Here is a 26,439-nt window from a genome sequence, read left to right on the forward strand (position 1 = left end):
TCTTCAAAGGTCACACAGAAATCACAGTCTGGTTCAGAATGTGGCAATCTACTTAGCAACAGTCAGAAGGGGTAGCACTGTTACCAACTAACTAATTTTATTAAAAGGCCTAAGCTTTCATGAGCCGCAGCTCACTTCATCATCTGAGTACCTACACTAGACTAATCTAGGGTATATCTGGGGTGAGGTGGGAAAGAAATGGAGGGAAGACAGGTTGGTTATGCAGATGCAGGTTACATATGAGACAGATTATTAGTACATTATCAGTTAACAATTCTATTGTGTTAAAAACCCATTGTGTTTGTGGGTAAGGCAACTTTCTGAGATTTCAGGCAATCTTCTGAGATTGCCTGAAACTGTATAATGTATGTGAGTTCAGCAATTTCTCATTCAATAGCAGAGATAATGGTGAAGATAAAGTCCATTTTTTTCCAAATCATTCATTTGGTCTGCTATTTAGTATCCTGGGATGTTGAAATGCTTTGATAATACTTTCTCTTTACTTTGAGTCTGGATGTCAAACTTCTGTCCATTAATTCTTGTGTGCAAAGTCTGTCCTGTTTGTTTTATGTAGAATCCAGAAGGGCATTGTTGGTGTATATCTCATTGCAGGAAGAGTAAATGAAGGCACCTCTGATCTTGTGGGGCCATGATGATATTGTTGGGGCAAAGTAGACATCTGGATTTGGCATAGTTGTTTCTTGTCACTTGTGAGAATCTACTTCAGGTTATATATATGCAAGTATGGGTCTGCCACTCAGGGTCTGAGAAAATACACTGTCATTGCCGTTGTTGTTGTTGTTGTTGTTGTTTGGTGCCTTCAAGTCAGTGTTAGCTTCTGGCGACTGCCTGGACTAGTCTCTGCAGATTTCTTGGCAAGATTTCAGAAGTGGTCTGTCATTGCCTGCTTCCTAGGGTTGAGAGAAAGTGACCCAGCTGGCTTCATGTCTAAGGCAGGACTAGAGCTCATGGTCTCCCAGTTTCTAGTCTGATGCCTTAACCACTATTTATTTATTTATCAAATTTATCACCACCCATCTCCCCAACAAGGAGGGACTCTGGGCGGTTCACAATAAAAACATTGTCACAAGTGTCTTTAACTCATTATGGGCTATAGATTATTAATAATGTGTCTGAGTGGCTTAAACTGTGAGCTGTCAGTGATAACCAATAGTGTTCTGTTATGTGGTCTGCCTTTTAGTAGGAATAGGAATGGAACTGGCTCTATTGATTCATCTATTGGTCTCATAGTGTGGGTAGTTCAATCTCCTGAATGCCTGATTTAATTTCATCTCTGTTAAGTGGGTCAGACAAAATGTGGATGTAGCATAGAGCTTTGGTATGCTGTAGATGATAGACGTGGTAATATGTTCCAGATGGAAACTGAAGGCATGTAGGTATGCAGGGCAATCTGTAATTTTTATGTCTAACATAGCGTTCATGTGTCCATTGTGAAGTTTTACTGTGACAACAAGGAAGTAGATTTCTTCTGTATATAGCTCCAAGCTGAGGTTGATGGTAGGGTAGAAGTTGTTAGGCATGATGGAATTTAATGAGAGATTCATTTCCATGAGTCCAGATGATTAAAACTGATTAGTACAAACTCACACAGCCTGATGGCATGGTGTGCTATTTTAGCATCAATGATGATATTCTCTATGGCTTGAAGTCCATGTTTGGGGGGAATGTTGGTGTATAGTGTCTCAATATCTATGGTGGCTAAAATGGTGTTGTTTGTAAAATTTGTTAGCTAGTTAGAAAATGTGCTATCATACACCACCATAAGCTAACATGGCTGTCCTCCTACAATGCCTACTTAGCAACATGGAGCACAAGACATCTGCATAGAAAGATGTGCTTCAGACCAAACTATGTTTCAAGACCAATCTATAGTCTCAGGGTATTGGTAGAAACACATATTTCTACACAGACTTGCCCATTTCCTAAGACCATCTCCTTGGATTCTTCAGGAATATCTGTCTTTATTTACCACTGTGTTCAGGAAACTAGTAGTTTTATTTTGGAAAGCATGAGGATCTTTTTTAAAAAATATAATACTTATTAAAGTTTAACTTCCCATGTGTGATTGATTGATGATAATGGCATTTTGCCTTTAATTGTTCTTTTTCTGATATAACAGCAAATGCTCCTTTGTGCATGTGTTTGTGTGTTTGTAGGTTGTCAGTACGGAGAGGAAGCTTTTTGAAAGCTATGCAAGCTGATTAAAAAAATAAATAAAGACAAGGTAATCCTCTTCTTTAAATATTTGTGGGTTAGTGTTGGTGTATTTGAAGTTACATGTAAATGGAACAGCATACTGAGCAAATGTGGTAGCCATGCATTACAGAGGGAATAGCAATGCTAAAATGGCCATTGTAGCTCATAATGGTACTACAGCATCTAGCTATTCTCCAAAGCCACATCACTAAAAAGTCAGATTCCCAAATATCTATTCATTTTGCTTAAAGCATCACACACTGTGTTCAGGTCACTTCGGAGATCCTGGACAACATTTTCAATGCTTCTGGTGTCTTTCAGAATTTCAACGCTTTGGGTATATGGGTTGAAATAAACAGAAAAGGGACGGTTGATTGATTTTGCAAAGTCCCTGGAATAATAATAAAAAAAGAATTAAATTAACTCCTATTTCTGCACTTACAGATAAGAGCAAATTCAATCTGGGGATTGTTTTTAAGGGTCACGGAAACAACTTGCCTCATCTTTTCTTTGGCTTCTTCAAAACTTTCTGAGACAAAGTAAGCTTCCTGGAAAGTTGTGATAAGGCATTCTTGCAAGCAGGTTGTCTTTGGATCAAATGTTTTCACATTGGCTTTATCAGACAGAGCATGCTGCAAAATACACCACATCATCTGTTAAATTACACTGCAGAAGTCTCAAGTGTTTCTATGCACCCAAGCTTTATAGCACAGTATGCTCTCTACTTCACTTCACATAATTGACCTAAAATTGTCTTTCATCATGAACGTAATGTTCATCTTAAATTTGTCAATCTATTTATTGCTTTAATATTTCCCCTTCCCCTGAAATAGTTGCATCATCAAGAATATAGTAATAGTTACATCATCAAGTATATAGTAATTTTGCCTTATATATGGAAATAATTTAAATCATCACACCTGAAACAATGAGCATTTTATCAATAGATACTTCAAGTATTCCCACACTGTGGTGAATATTAGGAATTCTTCAAAAGCAGAAGCAACACACTCATAAAATTTACATTTCACCTCCAGTATGACATAATGCCAGTCTGTTCTGGCCTTGAAAAGACGTAAATAAATATTTCCAATGCTCTTTTTTAAAATAAGGTAGATTGACAGGATATTAACAGTTCATCAAGAGCATCAGCTGTATACCCACTTGTTTAAAACCAGACTGAGTAGACACTTAGAAGAAGCCATGGAATTTTATGAATATGCATTTTTTTAGAGTAGGATAAGAACTCAGGATGAATGGGAGGTTTTGGATATCTGTAGAATGAAATTCATACTCTGCTATAATCAGTCCAGTTACCAACTTGTGGTAGAGGAATTGTTCTATCTCGGTTCCTGAAGAAAGTACTAATCAGATATTTCCTTTTAAGACAGAAATATATAAGATTTTTATGTGCAAAGGCTGCCTGTGGTGATGAATACAGTGTATTGAACTGCACAGATAAACTTATCATACATGTTGTTCTCTCCATATGCACATATATTTTTATACATGAGGACATGGATGTTCGTGGGAGTGACAAATGGGGCATTCACTCCTTTCTGCATGCTCAATAATTCTTAGATCCCAACTTTATTTTCTTAAAAAACAAGTAACCACTAGCCATTCTAGAATTTGATTTATAAAAGTGAAATATGTGGCCATTTTCTAAGAAAAGTGTTTTTCAGTGTTTTAGCCTATAAATGAGTAATGCAAACAGGAATTGGCACGCACACTCTTGGAGAATTTATTTTTCTTTTAATGTTTCTTTCTGGAAAGTGAGTGCTTCCTCCTTTAAATAAGGAAGGAAGTCAGGCTTTTGTTGTAGCTGTGATTGGTAAGCAGTGTGTCTTTTCCCAAAACAAAACTATGAGTAAAGGCTATGAAAGAATATGTAATATTTCTAATCTAAATCTTTAAAAGTTAGAGATTTTTCTAAATTGCTAACATTTAAAAAGTAATCCTGCCAAGAGGTGGGTCATGTCAGCCCTTCCAGACATTCTGGTCTTGTTATTAAACACAGGAAGGAGTGTCTGGAACGTATGTATGTATGTATGTATGTATATATATATATATATATATGTGTGTGTGTGTGTGTATGTGTATGTGTATGTGTATGTGTGTGTATGTATGTATGTATATATATATATACCCACACACACACATACACATACATATACATACATATATACATACATACAGCGTTAAGCAAGGCTACACATTCTTCTTTTCCTTGCTTTCTGTGTATGGGCATTGGCAGGGGACAAGAAGGGGCAAATGACAAAACACGCATCACACCATCATGATGCAAACTCCACCTTTTTGTATTCACATTGAAACATTACACACAAAAGCATAAGGGATGGAGCTTACATCATGATGCTACAATGTTCCTGCTGAGGCGTCTTCTGACTTAGAGCAAGCCTGATACTGAGGCAGTTTGGCCCAAAGCTGCTAAGAATATAATATCTTCTCTTATATTATAGAAAAACCCTGTATTTGCAAAGAAAGAATAAAATGGCATTTTAATACTGAAGAAGCCCAGGGAAGCATTAACTGGTAGAGTTGTAACCTTGCTGTTGAAACATTATCCCATATGATTTAGTCTTGTCTTATTATTGTACTGTTTGAGGTACAAAAAAATGATTGTTCAAATAACTCTGGATCAATTTCTGTATTTTAAGGATGCATATGTTCTTTTTGGCTACATCCCCAGTATTTGGAATTTATGAAGTTATCAAAAATTCAGATTTTTTCAGGCATGGAGATTGGCTAAAATAATTATTATAGAACCCTGAAAGAAGAAAATCTATACCTGATTTGGGTTGCTGATATAGTGTATGTTGTATGCCAATACTTGAATATGTTGCTATCTTCTTCTTCTTTTTAACAAAGAGACATAGACGAAGCTCTTAGCTCAACTTGGTAAAAGTTTTTGGCATTAATCTGTTTATAACAATTATTCTTTTTTTCTTTTTTATTTCTATACTTATTAATTTTGTGGCTATGAATGATACTGTACAGCAACAGTGAATAGTACTGGGGAAGGAGAGGTTCTCCAAGCAGTTACCCTCTTGGGTAGTACCAGTTGATTCATCCCTGATACATTAGGGTTGAGGTTCCTCCTGAGATTCAAATGGCCCCCAGTGTGCTGGTGTTTTGAAGGGATCTGAAGATGTGGTTATTTGCCCAAGCCTTTGGCAAGGACTACTGATGCCCCTTTCTTCCTTTTCTTTGTTCTCATCTGGGTCTGTTTTCTCTGCCATCTGTGTTCTATTGTGTCATTTTTGTGTTTTTGTATTGCTTCTTGTTTTTCAATGTTTTTAACAATTTGTAAACTGCCCAGAGTTGTTGTTGTTGTTGTTGTTGTTGTTGTTGTTATATTTAAGTAATGTATTTAATATCTACATAGCTGCTGGGGAAGGTTATCCTTTTGTTAGCAAAACAGCGGTATAGAGAAGAGAAAGACTTTCTGACCCAATGTCTGGAGGCTGTTAGGGCCCAGATGGGAAGAAATAAGCTAGTCCAGTAAACTGTGGTAGGAAGGCTCTTTCTCTGAAGAATCAGGTCTGTGAGGATCCTCTGCTAGTTGGGGAGCTACTACTAGACAGGCAGAAGAAATCCATGGCTAAGGCATCAGTTACAGTCCTTCCTGAAGCATGATGCCTTGGGAAAGGCTGCGCATCATCACCTATCAGGTCAACTAGAGCAATACACTTTACATGAGGCTGCCTTCGAAGATTCTGCTGAAGCTGCAAATGGTGCAGAATGCAGCAGCCCACCTACTGTCAGATGAGAGCCACCAGACCATATACAAATGGCTTAAATGGCACTGTATTGGCTTCCAGGAGGCTTCTGAGTACAATTCTAACTACAGGTTTTAACTTATAAAGTCCTTTATGGCTTTACACCTAGGAATCTTCTAGACTGCATGTTTCAAGTAGAACCAACCCATCCAGTTCTTCCACAACAAAAGAGCATGTTGAGATTGACCTCCAAATGAGATGATTCAGAGTACATTGTATTTCATGTTATGCCCTTATTTAATAGACTCCTTTTCTTTCAGAAATGGCACCCTCCCAGCTTTTCAGAGGGCAGTCAAGTTGGGGCTCTTCTGTAGACATTTTGATTGTTGAAAAATAAAGAAGTCACTCTTGATGGCAAGTTTTGTTTTTAGTTTGTTTTGATAGATTTTATATTGTTGTAAATCATCAGAAGTCTGCATGACCAACAGTATGGAAATATCAAAAATGACCTTAAATGCTGCTGTCTAGAATGTTCACCAGTATTTCTGAAAAGTTTGTAATCTTTTGCTTTGTTTGTAGAAAGCCCAAGGTTTAATTCCTAGCCACTTCAGACTGAGCTGGGGAAGAGTTCAGTCAGATGTTCTGGAGAGCTGGTGTCAGTCAGTATAAACACACATATTCCTAGAACATGGGACCCTATTCCTCAAAAATATGTGAAGTCAAAATTATGAAAAAGTGAAATTGCCATTTTCCATGGCAAACATTTTAAAAATTGAAACTGAAATTTGGAGGGGTACATAGTTTGCACCAGTGATAGGTGCATCATGAGATTATAAATTACAGGATACCCACTTCCACTTTAATAGAACAGAGAAACATCTAAAAAAAAGATGTTAGAAACATGGGGCACAAACTGTTTTATTAAGATGCGTTCTTAATAAAAATTAAGGCTGCAGTATGCTTCAGATTTAGTTCCAAAAAGGTGCTTCAGCATGTATGGGAACATAAATTTAGCACCTTTCTGCAACTCTTCTGAAAAGCTGTATCTCTTCCTAGAATCCCATGGCAGCCTTGCAGAGGGCAGGCACATGATCCTGGGAAAAGACATGGCTTTAAAACAGTTGCAGACATGTGTTATGTGCATGCTCCTTTATGCTATAAGGATCTTTCAAGAATTGAATCTGAAGTCCTGCACACCCCTGAGAGCAAGGTTCTTTGCTGACAGATCTGTTTAAACTTGAACCTTGAGTAATATTCAGAATTCAAATAATTACCAATGGAAATTCTGGACTTCTTGTAAGCATTGCATCTGCTGCAACACAAGAATGGTCTTGAAAAATAAATGGATTTGGGGAAGTGAATTGATGACTTGTCTTTCATTGCCCCACACATAAATATGCATGCTGGCATCTACAATTAAGATTATCTCGTAAAAAGAATAATAAAATAGATTCAATTAATTAGTCTAAGTCTTAAGCAGAAACAATAATTCAGACAATACTCAGGCACTCTAAAGCTTGTGCCATATCTCTAACCAAACTTAATGTTGGTTTCTATCCTGACACTTTACAAGAAAAAAATGCTTCTGAAGTATGGGATTTAACAAGGAAAATAATATATAATTTTGTTAAGAGAAGAAAAGAGAGATAACCAAATGCCAAAAATATTTCTATAACTAAATATTGGTTTGAAATCAAATTTAGATAAGGCAGCATATCCCAAAGCTATAAGCGTCAGTTACTCACAGCAGGTGCCTATTTGTTGGTTCTCAAGAAAATTACATCTCCAGAAAAGCAATTTCATTCTCATTTATAGGACAACTTTTCAGTATTGGTGTACTGCCTGAGCATGTATCCTAGAACAGAAATTCTAAAACGTAGATACATTCCTAATCTAAACAGCAGAAAAATTGATGGGCAATGTCAAAGCAAAATTCTGCTAGTAAGTCCTCTGGGAATTGCTTCTCCAACACTGAACTTAACTGGATCCAGGGGGCCTATAATGAGCTCGATCTTTCTGTTATTCCTCCCACAACAGGAGTTGCCTCTTCAAAAAAGGATATAATGATGAAAAAATAAAACAGAAGCTATGCTCTGTTTTATCCAGCAATAGAAAGGTCTCAGATAAAATGGGAATCATTCTGAGTTGCACTTGAGAACTTGCAGCTGTTCTAGGAGTTAAATAAAAACATTCAAAATCAAGGTTAAGCTAACTCAGCTCAGGACACTCTAGACAGGAAAGAAATCCACTTTCTGCATTCACATCTGCCACTCTTTGAGTTCTGGGTTGTGATCTTGGTATCTAAAGAAATAACTTCTAGAAACTGCTTAAAAACACTTACTCCCCCATCAGGCTTTTAGGAACCTTCTTTCTAATGAGATCCCACTTACTAAATTCACTCTCCAACTAAGAGAGTCTATCACCCAGCCCTTAATCTTTTGTCTTTAAGGTGCTGGATAATTCTCTACATGAGCTAGGCCCTTTCATGGCAAGTCACATGGGCTTTTTTGTTTTGTAAAGCCCTTCAGATAATTTAAAAGCCCTTGTATAAAGAACAGTCTATAGCAGTGTTTTTCCACTTTGGCCGTTTTTAGATATTTTAGATACACAGCATATGTGTGCTGTCCAAGGAATTCTGGAAGTTGAAGTCTACACATCTTAAAGTTGCGAAGGTTGAGAAACACTGGTCTATAGAAACATCAGCAAACGTAAGTAATAGCCTAATAGCAGCATAGCAAGGGCAATAAACAGCAGCAGCCAAATGAACATAATATTATTAAAGAGATTTTAAAAAATAGCATCAGATCAAATTAGAGCGGCATCAAATCCTAGCCAACATGGAGAAAATAAACAACTATCTGAAGATTTCTATCACCAGGCTCATGTGAACCTCTTTTAAACTAGAATTCTATAAATGTGGGGGCAACACTGAAAAGGCCCTTTACCTCAAATCCATTAACTATGTTTTTCCAATGAGTAGGGTATGAACAATGCCTCCAAGTCATGGTTTTTAAGAATGGGCAAACAAAAATGGTTCCAAACTATTTAGAGTTTTAAAGGTCAAAACCAATATTTTGTGTGTACAATAGTGATATCACACATTTCAATAACCCTAAATCATTAATATCTAGACAGCCTTATTCTGTACTGGTTTAAATTTTCTTAACTAGCTTCAGAATTACTCCAGATAGAGTTGATTACTGCCTAAATCTAACTTGGATATCACTAAAGCATAGGTAACTTTTTAAACACCAACTGTGTTATCATATACTCACTTTGTCATTTTTAGTGGTTTGGGTATTTGCAACTGCTTCTGTCTAGCTGTATTTATTACTTTAATTTGTGTTGCAAGCTACCTTGGGATATATATTATGAAAGACAGAATATAAATGTCTTCAATAAATAAATAAATCTTGAAGTGACTGTACAGCAAATTTAGATTTTCTTGAAAGCACAAGCACATTTCCTTTTTTACCTCATTGGCAAAATTATTGCTAGACTGAAACTAATGTGTGATCTGGAATCGCAATGTCAAGAAGTCTAAAGGCTTTTTTGGTGGTGGTGATGCTTATATAGATTTACAACTTCCAACAACACTAGAACTTTATATGTTGGGCTGTCTACTGATAGGCATAAACATGCTGTTCACCCCACAATGTTGTCAATAATAACTGCTACTATGTAGGACCTGAATCTCTACCAGCTGGGTTTAGGATTGCTGCCTAGATATCATATTTAGGACCACAAACTTCTTGTTTAACCATTTGAGCATTGATACAGCTTAAATTCCAATGTTCCTGCTGCAAAAGACTGAGATGAGAATTGTGATCATTGCACTGAAACAGGTCATAAAATATAGCAGAATTTGAATGTAGTTGGGAAATCACATTTTCTGAACCTAGATGTAAATGAATCAAGTTCTAATTTGAATTTTGGACTTCATAAGCCCATTCAATTTGAATTTGCAATTCAGTGTGAAAAGTTTATTTGAAGAATCAAGCCAAATCAAAGATTTGATTTGATAAGAGTATGTATGCCTATGCACAAAGTCCATCAAATCTTTGAATCAATTCAGAAGATCAATTCACTTGATCTAATATAGAAGGGCAGTTTGCTTGACTCACGTTCAGATCCAGACTTCAGACTGAAGCATCACAGATGCCTTAATAGATATGCCAATGTAAATGTTTTGGACTGGCATTCAAAATAAGTATTTCAATCCCAGATTAGCACTATGGTCTGATTTTATCATCCTTTTTTTACAAGACTTATTTGAAATTGTATAGCTTTTCTAAATATATTTTCTATATACATTAATATACTGCCCTTCAGCCAAATGGTTCCCAGGTTGGTTTGAGAGTAAAGTTAAAGCAACAGTGAGATCAGTATAAAAGCACACAAGAAATATGTAGTAAGCATAGAGCTGGCTTCTAGTGATAAATAATAGAGTTCTGTTTACACCAGTACCTTGAGCTCTCCAATAGAAGACAGAAGGCCTGCTCCATAAGCTCTCAGTTGTCCATCTTGCTTACAAAGGCCAAATTCAATGGTGAAAAAATAACACTGCAAAATGAAATATATATATACAGTCAGATATATATATATATATATATATATATATATGTATAAATCTAGATACACTCAGAAATCAAAGCAAGCAAGTCACCAGGGCAATCCCTTCCTTATAGCACTTTTTGTTTTTAAACAAATTATGTGAAAGAAAATTTCCAAAGAGTAACACCATGAATACCAGAGGCTATCATAAATCTGTTTAGGGTAAATCACTGTAAGAATTAGGACTGCACAGTGCTTCAGATTCATGTCCAAAAGGCTGCTGCAGGATACGTACAATGTGAAAGTCATACCTGTCTTCCATTTCTAAAGCACTTGCAGTTTTATTTTGAATCATGAGGCTACCCACTGCAGCCAACGCATGAAAAGTCACAATCACTCTAAAGAGTTGCAAGCAGGTGGTGTGTTTGCACCCCATGCTATCCAAAGCACCTTTGGGGAATTAAATCTGAAGAACTGCACAACCCTAACAAAAATTGCCATTATTTATGAACAGATTTATTGTAAAATAAATAAATAAGCAAGCACATCTGCAAACCTGCTGCCCAGGTTTGCAGAAAGCAAATGCTGGATGTTTCCTAAAAGCAGTCTCAAAAATATTGTCTGAAGGAGAGCCCCAAAAAGAAATCCACAAGCAGAATGTGAACTTTATTATAGGGAGATACTGTATATAATAATTATATAATAATTCTTGAAAACCTAGCTTACCTTATCTGAGAAGCAACAATTGGGATGACCAATAGATGGCTGCAAAGATACAGAAGATGGTAAGTCTTTCTTGCCATCTAGTGGTCATTGGGATTTTTTGTAGGGCACCCTTGTGAAAACCTGTAATTATTTGAATTAGCATGATTGAACTGAATGAACAGGGTGAAGCAGAACTATGCAGTCAGAAGGGTTCCCCCCCCCCTTTTTTTTTTTTTTTTTTTTGGTGCTTTCAAGTCAGTCTTGACTCCTGGCAACTGCCTGGACAAGTCCCTGCAGTTTTCCTGGCAAGATTTCAGAAGTGGTTTGGCATTGCCTCCTTCCTAGGGCTGAGAGAGAGTGACTGACCCAAGGTCACCCAGCTGGCTTTTGTGCCTAAGATGGGACTAGAACTCCAGTCTCCCAGTTTCTAGCCTGGTATCTTAACCACTACAGCAAACAGCTTATAGTATATTATGATTGCCATAGTTTTGAAGCTGTTTTGTTTACATAAGCTTTGAAACTTCTTCTTATGCCAATGGAGAGTCAGGGATCCAAGAAGCTGTTCACCCCACCAAAAGAGCATTGTGGCAGACAGACAGACTTTGGTTCTTTTTTCCCCACAGATGACTTCAGCAAATGCTTATCACCCTCACTCTAATTTCAAAAACAATTTGTCATATACTATTGATAGTCGCTAACTTGATGATCTCTGAAAGGGTGCTTTGTTTCAATGAAATCTTAAGTGAAATACCTCCTTAAATCAGCTTCCCAATACAATCAGGCCCTCTAGCTTCTTCAAGCAAAACAAATCAGCTATAGGAAGGAAAGAAATAAAATCAAGGTGATAGCCATACCTTCTAAGATATTAAAAGATCCCCCTAAAAATATTGAAATCAAGTCCAGTTCTAATTGGAATCTTAGGCAGGAGAAAGCTTAGCTAAAGTTTTTGGGTCATTAGGCAAAAATCAGGACTATGGACAGTTCCCAAAGAGCCCTGCCGGTGAAGCAAAAGACAGATTTCTGAATGTTTCAAAATTGCCTCCACTTTCTTAGGGGAGCTTTTTAAAGTGGCTATGTTCACACAACATGTTTAATGAAGTTCATGAAAGACCTGCTGCATTTCCACAATGTGCAAATGTTGGTAGATTTTGATCTTGTTTTATTTTTGTGTGTCTTAATATGTTGCATGAATCCAGCCCATTTGGTCAGTTTATGATTCAATGTATTGCACAAACCAGAAAAATGGTTAATAGAAATGCAGTCATTATATGTTTCAGTTTTTATAATGCACAGGGAAGAGAGACAGTACTGGGGAAATATTCTCTAAATCCAAGAAAAGTGGTAAGGCTGTCCTCAGGCTGGGAGGCCACAGGAGATAACACTGAATGTTTCTTCTTAATGAGGCCCTTTGGATTCTCTCTTCCTCATTGTCAAGCCCCACAACTACACATATCTCAGTAAGGTTTCTTTAATGCTAGTCAGCAGTAAATACAGAGTCTTAGAAATAGGAATTTCCCATCTTCATTTTCAGTGAATAAAGGTAGAGTATCTTTGAGCAATTGAAATGCTGTTTTCCTTTCCTAGCTCACCCACAATCTTTCATACACAGGGCAATACAGGAACTAAACCTTGCATTGTAAATTGTCCGTACATCATGCTAGTTCATTGTTTTACTGAACTATGCTTAACTAAATAAACAAACCAGCTGGACTAGTACACCATTATCATCCATAAACCATGACTTACAAACCACAGTGCCTGGATTCATTATGATATACAAGCCAGAATTGAACAATTCACATTGTGGCTTAATGTACTGTGTGATCCCAGATATTATGTGGGAATAGTTGCATGATAATCTATTGCTTTCTTGTTACATGCATTCATTGGTAGAAATGGTAAATCACTTATGTGCTACCAGAGATAATATGGAATTTAATTTACATATGTTTATATATAAAATTAGTAAAAATAAAAAGCTGTTGGGCTTAGTGAACTAAAATTAATTCATTTATCTCATATATATATGAGACACACATATATACATACACACACACACACACACATACATACATACATACACACACACATACATACATACACATACACACACACATACATACACACACATACACACACACATACAGACACACAGACACACACACACACATATATATTTATTTCAATTACTCATTATTCACATATAACAGAACACACAGATTATAAAAAGTCTGTGTTCCCTGAAAAAAAATCATTTGTATATGTATATATAAAATAAAATAAAATGTCCAGGTGGTTCTATATAATTTATATCTGCCAATTTCTGATTTTCATCGATGTTGTGTCTTATTAAACTCCTTCCTATGAAAAAGCTACTAAAATACATTTACTGAATACAGACTATGACAGATTCTGTCTAGTTCACAAGGCTTGTTAGACCATTAAAGGAAGTATCTCACCCAATGCTGCCATCTTCAGATCATTAGTCTTTAATACAATTATTTTAACCTTTCCAAATATTCAGCAAATTCTATCTGCTGATCTCCTTTAAGTTTTTTTTAACTGTTCTTAATTTAAAAGCGAGTAATTAAAAATATTTATCAAACGAATTGCATTATTAAGCAAACATGCCTTTGGGGATTCTATTTTCTTTGATTATATATGTTATTGTTTCCTTCTACAACTATTAGGACAATCTAATAGTAGAAATCAATGGTAATTCTTTCTATATATAAAGAGCTTTCTCTTTATCCATTTTGAAAATATTTGCCTCTATGCATCAAAAAGTTGGTGTAGGTATGCGTATTAAGGCTCATGAGCTCATAAGATGCTTATGCTTGTTGTATTTAGTATTACAATACTTTGATGCTTTTTTATAGTAAAAGTGTTTTGCACACTCCTGTTACTTTCATTAAATGTATCTAAGCATGAGCATACTCCCCACTTCAAATGATGTTTACTCATGTGCAAAGGCATCTTGAATTTGGGCCAATGGAAACTATTTCATTAATGGCAACAGGAGCCAGAGGAAGTCCTAGAAAGGAATAATCAGTGGGGAGTTTATTCTATTGGGCCATTAAACTGAAGCCTGCTGTGGAAATGATCAATGTAATCTGCAGAGCCAGCAGAAGTGCAGCTGATAAGTAGAAAGAAAAGTTTCTAACTTTGCCTATGGATTTATATGATGAAGCCATGACCTATTGTCAGAAGCATCTTTTTGGGACTACAAATCAGCAAAGGAAAGTCATGACAACAATGGTTTTAAAATATAGCTAAAACAGAGATAAAAATAACAAGACTGGCAGTACTTCTTACATTTTCATTCCAGAATGGACAGATTTAGTTGAAGCAAACTGCACATACAGCTCTGACATCAATACCTAGGAAGATTCCACAGTGTATCATAAAGCAATTTTTCTATAAACTTCTTGAAAACAATGTCCTATAGTGATTTCCAGAAGTAAACATGGATTTATTAAGACATCTTGACAGACTAATCTTATTTCATTTTGATTTGATAAGTTCCTTAATACATTGTGGGAATGCTGTGGACATAATATATCTTTACTCCACAAAGCAAATGACAAAGTATCAGATAACATTTGGACTAGCAAGTTTGTTAGTATGGTCTAAACAGCATGCCTGTTAAGTGGTTCCAAAGCTGGTTTGGAACCCTTACTCAAAGAATGTGCATCAGTGCTTCCTCGTGAAATTAAGAGTGTGATATCAAGTAGGGGCTATAGCATTCAGTCATGAGCCTTTCACTTATCAACATATACATTAATGATGAAGAAGTGAAACATATGTTTATCAAATCTGCAGATAACACAACACTGGGAAGGGTAGTTAAAGCTCTAAAAATAAAAAAGACAAAAACAAAATTCAGTTTTTAACAGATTAGAGAAATGGGGCTGAAAATAACAGAATGAAATTTAATGGAAACAAATGTATATTTCTTTGTGAAGGAAAAAGAAAATAAATGCACTAGTATAGGATGGGGAACACCTGGTCTGGAATTACTACCACTGAAAAGAATTTTGGAATTCTGCTTAATTATATATATGAGAATGAGCAGTTTGATAGGGCTAAAAAGTCAAATGCAATTTAGGCTGCTTCAGCAGAAATGTAGGTTCCAAATTGCAGGAAATAATAGTTCTCTTTCATTCTGCATGGATTAGACTTCTCTTAAATAATGTGTCCCATTCTGAACACATTTTAAGAAAGATTCAGAGAACATGGGTCAGGTGCATCAAGATCCTGCAAGTAAGACTGAGGACGTTAAGCTTGAGAAAGCCAACAGATGGGTGGTGGATGGGAAATATGATACCCTTTTGAGTACCAGGAAGTGTTGTCATACAGAGGGTTGGGATTTGTCCTCTATCATCCCAAAGTGAAGGACAGAATAATGGTTAAGTAATAGTCAGATCCATTTATGAAACTCTTTCAAGCAGTGAAATTATTTCAGTAGTGGAAGAAATTACCAAGGGAGGTGCTTAGCTCCACTTCACTGGATGTGGTCAATCAGAGATGGGAAGCAATTTATTAAGAATGCTTTAATTTGAATTTCTGCACCGAATGGAGGTTGGAATTCAAGGACCTAAATGTCCCATTCCAAATCTTTGTTTCTATGTGACAAAACAAAGAGAGTAAACACATTTGGGCATAAATAAAACTAGAGTATTCTGTAAAGTTGTCCAGCTGTTTCAGTTGTGAATACAAAGAAGCAATTCTGTTTGTAACAGATTGGGTATTGCCTCCCTACAATATTTTCTGATGGCATTGTGGTTTGGCTTTTCAGAGATTGGACCCTAAGCTCAGCTGAGGAAAAAACTTAGTCTTGACTTCTTTATGAAAGAACCTGTCTATCAGATATTGAAATGTGCAGACTGAGGACCACCAATACCACTGGCACAAGGAACCTGTTTTGTTAGGATAGCTAACGGTATTTCCTGAAATCTTATGCATTAAGACCTGTCTTTTTTTTACAGAATAGTGTGATCAAAAAGATTGGTTTCATATTTAAATTTGAATATGCTAACCCAACAAACAGAAAACTAAAACCAATAAATATAGAAAGTCCTGTTGAGTGAATGCATCTGTTATAGGACTATTTTTAAACACTGTTAGTGCAAGCCATGTGAAAATAAGCTAAAAACAAAACAAACCCCAGAGGCATCAAGCAAATGAAGTTGCTTGTAATCAATTTTCTCCTAAAATAGTGGAAGATTGCTCTCAAAAGTATAACTCCACTCTTCATTAAAACTGAGACATCAAAATAAGTATAGCATCACCATATTTTTACCATTACAGCTTGTGCTTATCTCTACTGCCAGTGGAGAACTTACAGACTTCCAGGGAATGGCAAACTACAGTTCCCAGCAACTGCAGCCAGCATAGCTAATACTGCAGCAATTCCTGTAGGGGTACAGATGCTGTATTCCTTAATATTTAAGGCTGCAACTGGGAGTAAGCCCAATTCATTATATGACCAAAAATACAATTACATTGTAAGACAGATCTGCTTAAATTAATAAATAAGTAATTATAGATAAAATAATTTAATGTCCAAATATTTATTCACTCATTTTCATAGAGTTGAAAGGAGACTTCCTATCAAATCCAACCTGCTGCTCAGTGGAAGAACCAAAATGTTCCAGGCTGATGGTTGTTAACACTTCATTTGCCCTGGTACAATGAAGGAGAGTCCATTACCACTCAGACGGATTGGTTCCACTCTCAAACTGTTCTTACTGTCAGGAAGTTTTTCTAACAGTCAATGGAAATCTACTTTCTCTAATTTAAATTTGTGCCCTGCATCCTAGAAAACAGATCTTGGCCTTCTTTTCTGTGACATCCTTTCCAGTTTTGAACAGTGCCGTCAAGGCTAAATATTCTCAGTTGTTTCCAATTCTCTTCACAGGATTTCATTTCCAATCCCCTGATCATCTTTGTTACCCTTTTCTGAATCTGTTCATCTGAGTGCTGCTTAAAGTGTGGTGCTCAGAACTGGACACAGTATTTAAGGCTGGAGTTGATGAACACAGTATAAAGTTGAACCATTTCTTCCTGTGATGTGAAAACTGTATTTCTACTGATGCAACATAAAATTACATTTTATTTTTTTACTCAATATAATACTGCAGATATATATTCTTTATGCAATCAATTACTATTCCAAAATCTTTTTCATAGCTACTATTACCAAGCCTAGGAGCCTCCAGCCTCTACTTGTACATTTGATTTATTTGTTTCTAAGTGAAGAATTTTGCATTTATATTTGTTAACCTTCATTTTGTTATTTTCAGCCCATTTCTGTAAGTTATTGAGTCAATCAATACCCCTTTCAGCTACCAATAGTAGAATGTGATGCTTATCATTCTGTCAAGACTTGCCCTCTGATCTATAGCAACTTGTAGTTACTCTGTTTCTCAGTGAAAAGGAAAAAATATATATTGCCTTCCCACTCCCTGGCTGTTTCTGGCTGTTTCCCCAAAACCTGAACTATTGGAACAAGGAATATGTCTTGTCTTCCCTCCTGCATATAAATATCCGGATATAGTAGTGGTGATGCCATGATATGATAATTTATCATACCACAGTAACTTTCCTCAGTGTTCCTAATAATTCCACTTCCTTGATTTTGTCTTTCTTGCTGGTCAGCATCAAGTCAAGATAGCTGATCCTCTTGTGCCTTCTTCTACCATCTGAAGAAGAAACTTTTCAGTAACATAAGTTACAAATTTCTGGAATGACCATGCTTGGCAGAGTTTGCTTCCCAAGAGAGGTTGGTATTACTGAAGCCTCCTCTCATCACTACCACCTCACCTCTTTTTGAAAGTCCTTCAGTTGTTTTGGGAAAACTTGATTGGACAGGAATACTGGATACCAAGAGTACTATTGCTGTTCTGTATTCCTTTGTGAGGCCCCTATAGAAGTTGTCCAATCAAAACTTCTAAGGGGCCCACTCTGCATGTGTAGATATGATTTTAAATCTTTATGAAGACTAGAAACAGGCCTTTCACATCTGAGATACTAGCTCAAATTAGTCTTCTTTTAAAGCTCTCTGATTTCTTTGATTTTGCAAGATAACTTTACCCTATCGTGCCTAATTGAAATAAAGTCTAATCTAACAATCTATATGGATTTCCCATGCAATCTACTCGACATTACCTATGCAAAATCCCTGTCAAAAATAAAGCAGCACATTTTCAACTTAGACTTACAAAAGGACCTAAACTGTGGTCCAGAAATCTACATCTTGGCCATGCTAAGGAGACAATTCACAGTATTCAATTATCTCACCAGTATTCTGTGCTCTTGCACATAAAAGCTTTTACATTTGCCAAATTTGATCTATTACATTCCCCTCTTCTGTAAGGGAGATTCAGTGACATAACTGGACAAGGACATTTAGGCCTATGTATTCTGGAAGTAATTGGATCAATATTACATGTACATTGTTACTGCACCTGTTATTACACTGGCATAAAGATTTAATTGCATCTCTTTTAGCTACCAGGCACTGCAAAACAGATGCCAATTTTATATTTTCTCTCTTAACAGACACCTCAGAGATGACTTTTCATAAAGTAGCTAAATTGTGCTTGGTGACCATTGCTATTCACTGGAAGAAAGTAGTGTAGCCTGTTGAGGTTTTCCTACTAACGATTAAGACTGCTATTGTACCTAATCATTGTGGCCCAGTGAAGAGGTTGTATTTGATTGTCTCCTTTCACGTGCTTCATACAAATCGCCTGGGGGGAGGATCCTGCCCGGACTTGTTTCTTACTTCCTCTTTTTCTCTCTGCCGATATGTAGCAAGCCAGGAGAGCTAAGTCCTTTAAATTTTGTTTTGCTTTCTGTAAATAAATTATTTTTATAGAAATGCTTGATGTGTGACTTTTCTGATCTCTCCTGGGCTAAAGGCTTTCCCAGCATTCTGCCAACAGGTTATGTGCCCAGTGAGCAACCCAGTAAAACCAAGAGAGATCAGCTCCACACCTCATGCACAATTTAAAGGCAGGTAGCAAAGACCTGTGAAGATTTTCTTTGGAGCCGCCTGGAGATTTTCCAGCAACTGCCGGTCTACAGGACAAAGAAGCCAGCTGAGGTGACTTGCAAACGAAGGAAGAAGCCATGGCTACCTCCCAGCCCTCAGCGATGCCTCTGGAGTGCCTATCAGAGACCAACTATTTGAATTGGGCCCTGAAGATGGAGATGTATCTTCGCAGAGAGAATCTTTGGCTGCCAATTGGTGAGCAAACCCCCCAAAATCCCAGTGCTGAATGGCTGAGACAGGATGAGTGGGCTAGAGCCACCATTATCTTGGGAGTTGAGGACAATCAGCTAGTCCACGTGCGAGGCATGCAGTCTGCAAAGCAACTTTGGGATGCTTTGAGAGACTTATATGTAAAGGCAACAGCAGGGAGTAAAGTTACTCTGACGAAAAAGCTGTACAGAGCCTACCTTGCAGAAGGAGATAGCCTTCCTGAGCACCTGCATTATATTCAGCAGCTGTTTGTTGAGTTGCAGGAGAGAGGAATGGAATTTACACCTCTCACAAAATCATATATCCTCCTGTCCTCACTAAATGAAACATGGGACACGCTGATTTGTACCCTGGAGGCTATGTCTGAAGCAGACCTCACCCCATCGTATGTTACACAGCGCTTACTCGCTGAATGGGAGAAGAGAGAGGAAAGATCCCCCCCATCTCTTCTGGAAAGCTGCAATACCAGAAAATGAGGGGAAAGAAGGGAAAGGAACCTGAGGCCACAGCACTAGCCAGCCAGCGATGCTTCACTTGTGGTTCAGCTGGACATTTGCAAAGAGACTGTGCCATGAGACCCAAGAGTAGAAAGACAGAGAAGAAGAACACAAGGGCAACACAGAAGAAGGCTCTTCAGACAACCCAAATTGCACAGGTCGCTGAGAAGGGTAATTCTGATGTATGGGTGTTAGATTCTGAGGCCAGTTGTCATTTATGTAATTGTAAAAGCTCTTTTGTGTCACTGTCTAAAACTGAAAGACAAAGTGTATCTTTGGCTGATGGGTCTGTGACCAAAATTATGGGACAAGGTGACTTGTATTTATCCTGCTTGGGAGAAACTGTAAAAGGTGTGTTGTATCTGCCAAATTTACAATCAAACCTTTTATCTGTGGCACAATTGGCTGCAACAGGGTATATCATAACATTTAAGAAAAATGGTTGTGAGATACGAAAAAATGGGACATTGTTTGCTACTGGTATGTTAAAAGACTCCTTGTACATTGTGCAAAATGCAAGGAAGCCAAGCTGCAAGGCTGCAGTTGGCAACACTCCATATCATGACCAATGTGTATACCTGATGCACAGGAGATTTGGTCATGCTAATTTCAAGTATATAGCACAAATGCCACAGCTGTGTGCTGACCTAAAGATAAAACCCTGTGATAAATACTTAGACTGTGTAGTTTGCAAAGAATGCAAAACACTAAAAGCTCCTGTGAGTAAGCACAGTGACAGAGTTACAACTAGACCTTTGGAAATTGTACACTCTGACATTATTGGTCCTTTTGCTCCAAGTCTTGGACAAGCAAGGTATGCAATGACCATCACTGATGATTTCTCAAGATACACATTTATCTACATCTTAAAACATAAAGATGAGGCATTTGAGAAATTTAAAAGTTTTGTGACATGGGCAAATGGGAAATTCCCTAGGCCTGTATCTGCACTCCAATGTGATAGAGGAGGAGAATACCTTTCTCACAAATTCAGAAGGTTCCTAGTGGAAAAGGGGATAGAACAAATTCTTTCTAACCCTTACACCCCTCAGCAAAATGATGTTGCTGAAAGAAAGGGCAGAACCTTGCAAAATGCGATGGAATGCATGTTAAAAGATTCACGATTATGTTTTAAGTACTGGGGAGAAGGTTTATTGACTGCTTGTTATGTACAGAACAGGTTGTATAACTCTGTGATTCAGGACACTCCATTCCATTTGTTTTATGGTGTGAAACCAAAGGGAAACCATCTTAGAGTGTTTGGTAGCACTGCATGGGTTCACATCCCAAAACAGCAGAGAAGGAAAGGAGGTCCCACAACAAAGAAAGCCATCTTTGTTGGCTATGAACAAAGCCAGAGGAGCTACAGGTTCATAATGGGAGAGAAATTAATAATTAGCAAAAGCGCTTCTTTTGCTGAACAAAACTGGGGGAGATTAAACTCTAGCTCTCCAGTTGATCTGACCACCACAAGAGAACAGCAAGGACTTGCTGATGGTGATCTTTTGCCTGATGAGGACATTAAACCAGAAAAGCAAACTGAAGATCTGTCTGATGAGACAGATGCTTCTCAGGAAAGTGATAGGAGTCAAAATTTAAGCCCTGTATTACCTCGCAGATCTCAGAGGAGTAATAAAGGTGTTCCTCCATCACGTTTTCAGGCTGAAACAGTAAAGGTTTTTCACATATTCACAGAACCTGAGTCTTTAGAACAAGTGAATGCTTTACCACCTGAGATTGCACAAAACTGGCATTCTGCCATGCAACAGGAATTAGCATCCTTGAAAGAAAATAAAACATGGAAACTGGTAAATCTACCTCCCAATGAACGCTGTCTGGGTTGTAGGTGGGTTTTCAAACTGAAAAGGGATGCTGATGGCAAAATCCAAAAATATAAAGCAAGGTTGGTTGCAAAAGGGTTCACTCAAAGGAAAGATTTAGACTTTGACAAGACTTTTGCACCAGTTACTAAAGGTGAATCAATTAGATTACTGTTAAAAGTTGCTGCACTCAAAGGAATGTCAGTTCACCACTATGACATTCAAACTGCATTTCTCTATGGAGATTTAGATCACAAATTATACATGCAGCAACCCCCTGGCTATGAAAAAGGGGAGAATCTAGTCTGTGAACTGCAGAAGTCAATCTATGGGTTAAAACAAGCTGCTAGATCCTGGAACCAAAAAGTAGATGAAAAACTGCAGACTTTTGGTTTTGAAAAAGGAAAAGCAGATCCCTGTGTATATATGAAGGACAAACAAGGCTGTATGTATCTGTGCATTTATGTTGATGATTTGCTGCTGTTCACATCAACAGAAAAACAAAGGCTTGATTTTGAAGCCTGCATGGAAAGCCATTTCACATTAAAAAAAAAAGTCTTGGAATTATAACAACCTAGGTTTGGAAAAACACAGGAAGAAGAATGGTAGCTTTCTGTTAAACCAAAGGGGAGATAATGGTAAAGTAATGTGAATGGAAAGACATATAAAGTTGTCAGAGAAGATTGGTTTGCATCTTAATCTATAGTGTAAAAAGGGGAGTGTTGAGGTTTTCCTACTAACGATTAAGACTGCTATTGTACCTAATCATTTTGGCCCGGTGAAGAGGTTGTATTTGATTGTCTCCTTTCACGTGCTTCATGCAAATCGCCTGGGGAGAGGATCCTGCCCGCACTTGTTTCTTACTTCCTCTTTTTCTCTCTGCCGATCTGTAGCAAGCCAGGAGAGCTAAGTCCTTTAAATTTTGTTTTGCTTTCTGTAAACAAATTATTTTTATAGAAATGCTTGATGTGTGACTTTTCTGATCTCTCCTGGGCTAAAGGCTTTCCCAGCATTCTGCCAACATAGCCTAGCCTACTGTAATCTCTCCTGTTTAGAAATTTCTGGACTTTTGCTTAGGGCAGAGTTGTCTGGTTGTCTTGATATTGCACTAAACATTGGTCACTAGCCAAAATAAAGTTCCGTAAAAAATAATATATTCCTTTGCTCATTCTGACCCATATATTCTCTATGGTATGATCGTGCTCATTCATTTGGATTTCTAAGCAGATACTTTTAACACCTAGTGTAACAACTCCTAATCCTATTTCTCCTTGATTAAACACAAAGGAAATCTTTGGGTAAATGTAGTGGAAATAAAATGTAGTTTTCCACAAAATTAGGTGTGTTTCTTGTTACAGATCTTCAAAATTTGTTTTATGGTTAATTACAATTCTGCTTTTACCCTTTTTCTCTAATATACAGTCTGTAGGACATCTTGACCACTACTATAAGCAGGAAAGTGGGCATATAAACAAATATTTTCCGTGGTTTACCATCAACATTTTCCCTGAACTACCATCAATTTGGTAATAGCTTTGTGGCTCAGCTTGCAGCCAACCCCAGGCTATGCAATACAGATAACAAACCACAGACTCAGGTAAAATTCTATTACTACACGACGTGAGAAAAAGTAATTACTAGCAACTGCATGCCACATTGTCCCAGGTCTGATAATATAAAAGTGGAGAGGCCTCATCTAGGAAGAAAGAAAAGTTGAAACTAGCAGCCTAATACTATAAAAGTGTTTCTCAGCCTTGGCCACTTTAAGAATTCAACTCCCAGAATTCCCCAGCCAAGGCTGAGAAACACTGGAATTGATAAACTTAACCAAAGTTTATTGCACTTAGACATCCCATCTCCCTTGAGTGAGACAAGCACTTACATTTGATTCAGGGGAGTGCAAGAGCTCTGGTGCTGCAACTATTATAGATTATAAATGACAAAGCCAAAGGGATGTGCTTGTTCTCTGTTGTAAAATCCTCTATTGGTTCTATGAGGCTTTGAGAAATGCCAATATAATATATGGCAGATAAATTACAACCACCACAAAATGTAAATCCTCCCCTGTGATCATTTATCACTGCCCCATTTAAAATGTCTTCAGCAAAGGATTGTTACCTTGTCGTGGTGCTGGAGCTTGAGCACCTCAATGATGCCATGAGCTAAACCGTGAAGGGCCACCCAAGACGGGTAGGTCATGACAGAGAGGTCAGACTAAATGCGATCCCTGGGGAAGGTAATGGCAACCCACCCCAGTATTCTTCCCGTGAAAACTAAATGGATCAGTACAACCAGAGATATGTCAGTATACCATCGGAAGATGAGACCCCCAGGTCGGAAGATGGTCAAAATGCTACTGGGGAGGAACAGAGGATGAGTTCAACTAGACCCAGACATGATGACGCAGCTAGCTCAAAGCCGAAAGGATGGCTAGCGGCCGACGGTGCTGGTGGTGAACGGCGAATCCGATGTTCTAAGGATCAACACACCATTGGAACCTGGAATGTAAGATCTATGAGCCAGGGCAAATTGGATGTGGTTATTGGTGAGATGTCGAGATTAAAGATAGACATTTTGGGCATCAGTGAACTGAAATGGACTGGAATGGGCCACTTCACATCAAATGACCACCAGATCTACTACTGTGGACAAGAGGACCACAGAAGAAATGGAGTAGCCTTCATAATTAATAGTAACGTGGCTAAAACAGTGCTTGGATACAATCCAAAAATGACAGAATGATCTCAATTCGAATTCAGGGCAAGCCATCTAACATCACAGTGATCCAAATATACGCCCCAACCACAAATGCTGAAGAAGCTGAAGTAGAGCAGTTCTATGAGGATCTGCAGCACCTACTGGACAACACGCCTAAAAGAGATGTTTTTTTCATCACGGGAGACTGGAATGCTAAGGTGGGCAGTCAAATGACACCTGGAATTACAGGTAAGCATGGCCTGGGAGAACAAAACGAAGCAGGACATAGGCTGATAGAATTTTGCCAAGACAACTCAATGTGCATAAGAAACACTCTCTTCCAACAACCCAAGAGACGGCTTTATACATGGACTTCACCAGATGGACAACATCGAAATCAGATTGACTACATCCTTTGCAGTCAAAGGTGGCGTACATCTATACAGTCAGTAAAAACAAGACCTAGAGCTGACTGTAGTTCAGATCATGAACTTCTTCTTGCACAATTTACGATCAGACTAAAGAGATTAGGGAAGACCCACAGATCAGCTAGATATGAGCTCACTAATATTCCTAAGGAATATGCAGTGGAGGTGAAGAATAGATTTAAGGGACTAGATTTAGTAGACAGGGTCCCGGAAGAACTATGGACAGAAGTTCGCAACATTGTTCAGGAGGCGGCAACAAAATACATCCCAAAGAAAGAGAAAACCAAGAAGGCAAAATGGCTGTCTGCTGAGACACTAGAAGTAGCCAGAGAAAGAAGGAAAGCAAAAGGCAACAGTGATAGGGGGAGATATGCCCAATTAAATGCAAAATTCCAGAGGTTAGCCAGAAGAGATAAGGAATTATTTTTAAACAAGCAGTGCGCGGAAGTGGAAGAAGACAATAGAATAGGAAGGACAAGAGACCTCTTCCAGAAAATTAGAAACATTGGAGGTAAATTCCAGGCAAAAATGGGTATGATCAAAAACAAAGATGGCAAGGACCTAACAGAAGAAGAAGAGATCAAGAAAAGGTGGCAAGAATATACAGAAGACCTGTATAGAAGGATAACAATATCGGGGATAGCTTTGATGGTGTGGTCAGTGAGCTAGAGCCAGACATCCTGAAGAGTGAGGTTGAGTGGGCCTTAAGAAGCATTGCTAATAACAAGGCAGCAGGAGACGATGGCATCCCAGCTGAACTGTTCAAAATCTTGCAAGATGATGCTGTCAAGGTAATGCATGCTATATGCCAGCAAATTTGGAAAACACAAGAATGGCCATCAGACTGGAAAACATCAACTTATATCCCCATACCAAAAAAGGGAAACACTAAAGAATGTTCAAACTATCGAACAGTGGCACTCATTTCACATGCCAGTAAGGTAATGCTCAAGATCCTGCAAGGTAGACTTCAGCAATTCATGGAGCAAGAATTGCCAGATGTACAAGTTGGCTTTAGAAAAGGCAGAGGAACTAGGGATCAAATTGCCAATCTCCGCTGGATAATGGAAAAAGCCAGGGAGTTTCAGAAAAACATCTATTTCTGTTTGATTGACTATTCTAAAGCCTTTGACTGTGTGGACCATAACAAACTGTGGCAAGTTCTTAGTGGTATGGGGATACCAAGTCATCTTGTCTGCCTCTTGAAGAATCTGTATAACAACCAAGTAGCAACAGTAAGAACAGACCACGGAACAACGGACTGGTTTAAGATTGGGAAAGGAGTACGGCAGGGCTGTATACTCTCACCCTACCTATTCAACTTGTATGCAGAACACATCATGCGACAAGCTGGCCTTGAGGAATCCAAGGCTGGAGTTAAAATCGCTGGAAGAAACATTAACAATCTCAGATATGCAGATGATACCACTTTGATGGCTGAAAGTGAAGAGGAACTGAGGAGCCTTATGATGAAGGTGAAAGAAGAAAGTGCAAAAGCTGGCTTGCAGC

The 26,439-nt window shown here is 37.8% G+C and overlaps 1 protein-coding gene across 1 annotated transcript in view; it reads right to left on the reverse strand.

Annotated features, from left to right (window-relative positions):
* Positions 1–2,433: 2,433 nt before the first annotated feature.
* The window catches only part of TPH2 (tryptophan hydroxylase 2), an 83,893-nt gene continuing 59,887 nt past the window's right edge, over positions 2,434–26,439 (reverse strand). The window contains exons 9-11 of the mRNA XM_063308567.1: positions 10,428–10,523; positions 2,716–2,849; positions 2,434–2,608 (exon numbers count right to left, since the gene is read on the reverse strand). Of these exons, the coding sequence (XP_063164637.1) occupies positions 2,434–2,608; positions 2,716–2,849; positions 10,428–10,523 (405 nt within the window). The remainder of the gene's footprint in view (positions 2,609–2,715; positions 2,850–10,427; positions 10,524–26,439) is intronic.

Source organism: Candoia aspera, chromosome 7, assembly GCF_035149785.1.
Source record: "Candoia aspera isolate rCanAsp1 chromosome 7, rCanAsp1.hap2, whole genome shotgun sequence".
Classification (NCBI taxonomy): Eukaryota; Metazoa; Chordata; class Lepidosauria; order Squamata; family Boidae; genus Candoia; species Candoia aspera.